This window comes from Euphorbia lathyris, chromosome 4 (assembly GCF_963576675.1).
Source record: "Euphorbia lathyris chromosome 4, ddEupLath1.1, whole genome shotgun sequence".
Lineage (NCBI taxonomy): Eukaryota > Viridiplantae > Streptophyta > Magnoliopsida > Malpighiales > Euphorbiaceae > Euphorbia > Euphorbia lathyris.
In genome coordinates this window covers 67,854,556-67,861,123 of record NC_088913.1, presented here as the reverse complement: position 1 = coordinate 67,861,123, position 6,568 = coordinate 67,854,556, and the positions used below count along the sequence as shown (strand labels likewise).

Sequence of the window (6,568 nt, the reverse complement as noted above, 5' to 3'; positions counted from 1 at the left end):
ACCACAAGGTTTATTTTTGTACTTTTCCTTAATAAAAAAGACTTTAGATAATTGATTATTGACAAAATCATTGATATACAAAAAAAAATTTACTTGTTCATAATTTTTTCTACTTCGGAAATATTGAAATTCAAATATATCTTGGTTGATGTAGTCGAAGATACTGTATATTGACCTAAAATTAAAAAAAAAATATTTATTACATACAAAAATATATTTGTATCTATTTAGTAATTGTGCTTACCCAAAAAATTTCTTCACGGCCATTGATGTTAAAATAATAACCAATGGTTGATCTTTTGTGGAAATTGACCTTCCATCAAAATCTATGGCTACTTTCCCCCATAATGCGGCTCTAATCATTTTCCCTCTATAACTAAGCAACCAAGTATAAATATATATTCATTTTGATAAAAATAAAGGAAATTAAATTAAATTGCAGAAAAATTAATTACAGATCGTACTCATAATTCATCAGCTCGAGATCTACTTTCTATCGTTTCTTTTCACTAACATCAATTTCATTGATCGAGCTTATTGTTGTGATTCTTCCAACAATATCTGCAAAATTAATATCGTAAAATCAATTGAAATTAATGTTTAATTTGAAACTGAATTAAATTATAAAACTATATTTCAAATATCTCACCAGTTAGAACAAAATGGTTTTCACATCTATCAATAAGCTTGTCAAAAGTAACAAACTCAAACTTTTAGAGAGCAATTTTGCAAATCAATCTCATCCACTTGTGTTACTTTAGTTGTTAGAAAAACACAATCTTATACTCATTAGGAATAGGTATGTAGCTTTGCGAAGCTGATATAATTTTGAAGTTCTCAATAACATGAATTTTGCGTTCATATAATTTGCTTCGAAATCTATCAATTTGATCTTTACAGACACTTCCATGAATGGTGCTACCCTATTTTGCAATAAAAAATTATATCAATGGATTTTCAATTTTAATGAATATATAAAAATATTATATAAATATCTCTTCATCTAGCAATGTCATATCCAAACTCATTATGGCATTGTTTTCTTTTGTGTTAAGTGATTCTCATAACCTAATAACTATGACTCTTATTCTCCAAGTGTCTTTTTCGACAGAGAGGTAGCTAATTTGGTAGAAGCGAGCCCTCATTTGCAACATTGTCATACTGCATGAAAATATATTCATTAAAAAACAATTCATACGAAAATCATATAACTCTAACAAAATTCATCATAGCTGTACTTGAAGATTTAAGTTTATGGGGATGTAAATTTGTGAAGAAAAAATCACAAACTCCTTATATAGTACAATAAATTGTAACAGTTGATGTAATAATAATATTTATTAAATACAATTAATTAATCCAATATCTCTTCACCTACCCTGAATTTTTTTTTTTTTACATTAAAGAAGAAAGAAAAATCCCTACTAGACTCGGATGTGATTCGAACCCATAACCTCCCAAGGCATAGGTAAGCTCTCAACCACTAGGCTAAGAGCTTCACCACGACTTGAATTGTTATATGATTAAATTTACAATTATTACTTAATTGATTAAATGAATATTATTACTTTATTATTATTATATTTAACTGATTTCAATTTAAAGACACTTCTCTGAAATATAGTCTACGCCCAAATATACAAATCTCATTTACCCAAAAAAAAAAAATATACAAATCTCACTTTTATTCAACTATACAAATTCTCCATGCATTAATATACATCCAACTATACAAATTCTCTACGTGTTTTATTATGCATTAATATACATCCACTCATAACTCACTCGAATTTCATAATCAAATTAATTATATTATTTTATTAAATATAAAACTTTAATTAATTAAAATCCTTTTTAATCTTGATTTTTAAATATTTGACAACTAATGAAATAAGTCTTTAAAACACTTTTTTTTTTATTTTCTCTCTGCTTTTGCTATTATATATAGTATAATATAGATTTCTAAAAATAAAAAATAAAATTATAAAAAAAATGTATAATAAATAATAAATTATATAGGTTAATTAAATGGGAAAATTCTGGAAAATTATTATATAGGTTAACTAATTTATCCCTAGGCGGGAAAAGGAGAAAACTCAAACATGGAAATACAAATAGGTACATAACTTTTGTAACAAAAGAAAAGTACATAATTTTTGGAGCTACACATATAAAATAAAACTAATATAGGTTTAAAGTTTAAAAAATAATACTAAGTTAATGTGGAACGTAATACGTTAATGGCGTATCACGTTCTATTATCGAGACCTAAATTAATATCATTTTTTAAACATTAAACCTGTATTAGTCCTATTTTATAAGGGTAACCTAGATTATTCTTACCAAAAAAACCATAGACTTGTTTTGGTAACTTATCTCTTTCAAATTCTATGTGTATTTATAGATAGCATTGATCTGAGTAACTGAACTGAACCCTAGTCCGATGGCCGGAAATGGAGAACATGCTATCGGTATCGATCTCGGAACCACGTATTCTTGCGTCGGCGTTTGGCAATATAATAGAGTGGAGATCATAGTCAATGATCAGGGTAACCGGACGACCCCTTCTTATGTTGCTTTCACTGATGCCGAGCGTTTGATCGGCGATGCTGCTAAGAATCAAGTTGCGACGAACCCTGTCCATACTGTTTTCGGTATGTACTTCCTATCTAATTTCTTACTTTTTTCCTTCTCTTTGCCTCTTAATATTTGCTTTAGATTCTACTGGTTTATGTTTTCTGGTGTTGTTGCTTCAATTTCATGTTGATGTTTGATATTCCATGTGCTTAGTTATTTTTGAATTTAACATGAAAAGATTTTCTAATGAATACTACAAAGATTAATCTGAATCAAATGGCCTGTTAGATTTTTAAGAAAATAATTAGGGTTAAGTTGTATGCTGATTTTAGGATTGCTCGTTGGTTTCATATGTTTAATTTATAACATAGTGTAATTGATATACAAATACACATTCATCTTATATGTTGAATATTCGGACCCTTACCATCTACAACTATATCACTCACTCACAGATGCAAAACGATTGATTGGTAGAAGATTCTCAGATGACATCGTACAAAGTTATTTAAAGCTTTGGCCATTTAAGGTAATGGCTGGTCCTGAGGATAACCCTATGATTGTTGTTACATACAAGGGTGTGGAGAAACAGTTTTCTGCTGAGGAGATATCATCTATGGTTCTTACCAAGATGCGTGAAATAGCTGAGGCCTATCTTGGATCAACTGTGAAAAATGCAGTTGTAACTGTCCCTGCTTATTTCAATGATTCGCAGCGTAAGGCAACAAAGGATGCTGGTGTGATCGCTGGCCTTAATGTTATGCGTATTATCAGTGAGCCTACAGCTGCAGCCATTGCCTATGGGCTTGACAAGAAGGTAAGCAGCGGTGGGAAGAAGAACGTATTGATCTATGATTTGGGTGGTGGTACTTTTGATGTGTCACTTGTTACCATTGGAGAGGGTATTTTTGAAGTCATGTCCACTGCTGGTGACACTCACCTTGGAGGTGAGGATTTTGATAACAGAATGGTGAACTACTTCGTTCAGGAGTTCAAGAGGAAGCATAAGAAAGATATCTCTGGAAATCCTAGAGCTATTAGGAGATTGAGGACAGCCTGTGAGAGGGCTAAGAGAGCTCTCTCATCTGCTGTTCAGACAACTATTGAGGTTGATTGCTTGTTCAAGGTTACTGATTTCTACACAACAATAACTCGTGCGAAATTCGAGGAGTTGAACCTGGATTTTTTCAGAAAGTGTATGGAGTCTGTTGAGTTGTGTTTGAGGGATGCTAATATGGGCAAGAGCAGTGTCGATGATGTGGTTATTGTTGGTGGTTCTACCAGAATTCCAAAGGTACAGAAAATGCTGCAAGACTTCTTCAATGGGAAGGAACTATGCAAGAGTATAAACCCGGATGAAGCTGTTGCATATGGTGCAGCTGTTCAGGCTGCCATATTGAGTGGTGGAGGCAATGAGGAGGTGCAGAATCTTGTGCTTTTGGATGTTACCCCTCTCTCACTTGGCATTGAAGTACTTGGCATTGACATAACTGAACGTCGTATATATGTTGTGATACCGAGGAACACTAGAATTCCTATAAAGAAGGAACGGGAATTCAGCACTTCCGGCAACCGTACCAAAGTCCGGATAGCGGTGTATGAGGGCGAGAGAGCACTACCAAGAGAGAACAATTTACTTGGTGAATTTATCCTTTGTGGCGTTCCCCCAGCTCCAATGGGTGTCGCTAAGATTAATGTGTGCTTTGAAATAGATTGCAATGGTATCTTAAATGTTTCTGCTGAGGAGAAGACAACTGGGAATAAAAACAACATAACAATCACTAGCCACAAGGGAAGATTGCCCAAGGAAGAGATTGATAAAATGGCAGAGGAGGCTGAGAAATACAAGGCTGAAGATGAGGAATTTAAAAAGATGGCTGATGCTAGAAATGCATTGGAGAAGTATGCGTATAAGATGAGGAATACTGTGAGAGATAAGAAGACGAGCTCAAAACTAGCCCCAGAAGACAAAAAGAAGATTGAGGATGCCATTGAAGAAGTTATTGAATGGTTGGATGAAAACCAACTAGGTCTGGCAGATGAGTTTGAGTATAAGATGAATGAGCTAGAGTGCATATGCACTGCTATCATGGCCAGAATGCGCAAAAGGAAGATTGGCGATGTCATTATTATAGATTAGTAGTTTGTCTTCAATTAACTTTCTTTTGTCGGACTATTTATTCTCCATCTAATAAATTAAAATTTGAAAAACAACTTGACTGTTTTCTATGTCTGTTCTCCATAACTTATTATTGAGAGGAGGTTAATGGAAATTAATGTAATGTAAACTTTTAAATTAATCTTGTTTGGGAGCTTGTTGTTGAGAGTAAAGTTAATAGTTTACTCTCATTAAATGGAAGGAAATAGAGTTGCTGATAGTTTAGTAAAATTTGGAGTCTTTTCTTCAATGATCAATTGGTGGCATTCTGCTTCTGATTTTTGTCACAGGTTTATCAATGATGACATATGTAGTATTTCACATTTGCGTTTCTCTTAATTTTCTCTAAACTTTTCTCCTCCCCTCTTCTTTTTGTTTGTTCTCCTTCCTCTCATTTTGTTCAAACATTCACTTTTTCCTTTTTTAATATATTGCAGGTTTGACAGTTCTTAGGTCATGGGTGCTCATCCCACCCTAGTTCTGTCTCGTTCCAATTTCTATAAAAAAAAAACTCCGTATCCCTAACCTATAACGGGAGTAATGTAAATTTTTTAATAGTATACTCTCATTAAGGTTGGGAAATCCCAGTACCCATTTTTATAGGGTTAGGGACGGAAAGGAAAATTATCCTTATTTTGAGGGATGGAATGGGGACGATAATCGATATTCCCATCCCACGGGGATTTTCAATCCATTACCTAACGGGTTATCAATGGGAATACCTATAAATATACCCATTAAAATATAATATTGATATAAAAAAACTTATATTATATATATATATGTATATATATATATTAAATACGACTATAATGTGCAATAAAAGAAAAAAAAAATCCTCAAATGGAATTATATTTTATAGCCTATGAAATTCACTTTGAATAGAATTACAGCTTTCGTTTTAGTCAATTGAATTATAAACAAATAGAACTTGCTAATTCCTCCTATTATAATAAAATTTCAATTCCGATTAGAATTATGAAAATTCTATCCTATTTAATTCAAACTTATAAATTGGGAAGTCTTATTCCACAATGTTCACTCGATTCGTTAGATTGATCTGCTCATCTTTATTTTTGGTTTAATAAAGCAAGTTGATTTACTTTTCCCTATTTATGTTTTTTTATTCCTCATCTAACTAATGTCTCAGATAATTTGTAAGATTTGGTCACCTCCTGTTTGCCTTTTGTAGCCGAAAAGTAGCTTTTTATAAAAGCAGGGAATCTCTGCTTTTTGGAACAGCAGCCTTTTCAAACAGCAAACCGTAACAGGCAACAACAAACAGCAGGTAAAACAAACGACCCTTAGCTAAAATATTTATTCATAGATCCTGTAACTACAGACTGTCACAAAACAAAAACTTGTGTTTGCAAGTTTTTTAATAACGAAACTGCGTTTGCAAATTGGTTAAACTATGTATATATGTTTTTTATTTACCTTTTTCTTTTTATTCAAAATAAACACACTATTGTATCTTATATATATATATATATATATATATATATATATATATATATATATATTAGAAGTTGAACCTAATATATAAGGTAGACAAAGTTGAAACAAACAGTCTTTTAGCTCGAGACACCAATTAAGTTGGCGAAGCTTCAATATAGTAGATTGCACAAATATTCTACTACTCCACTTATGCAAAAAGCTGAAGAATGACAATCTACTTTCACAAAGGTGGATCTGTTTGGGTGAAATGCATAATTGATCATCCAACTTTTATAGTTGTCTCAAACTTGTTACTCAATTTCAGCTTGTTTCAGTAAAATCAATCATTTTTAAAATTTATCTCAATAAAATCACTCCACGATTGCAAGAGAAAAA

At 32.0% G+C, this 6,568-nt stretch overlaps 1 protein-coding gene across 1 annotated transcript; it reads left to right on the top strand.

Moving 5' to 3' along the window:
* Positions 1–2,369: 2,369 nt before the first annotated feature.
* LOC136227760 (heat shock cognate 70 kDa protein-like) lies at positions 2,370–4,884 on the top strand. The gene is made up of 2 exons (XM_066016500.1): positions 2,370–2,654; positions 3,033–4,884. The coding sequence occupies exons 1-2, from the start codon at positions 2,444–2,446 to the stop codon at positions 4,715–4,717; spliced, it is 1,896 nt and encodes a 631-aa protein (XP_065872572.1). The 5' UTR covers positions 2,370–2,443; the 3' UTR covers positions 4,718–4,884.
* The last annotated feature ends 1,684 nt before the right edge of the window (positions 4,885–6,568 follow it).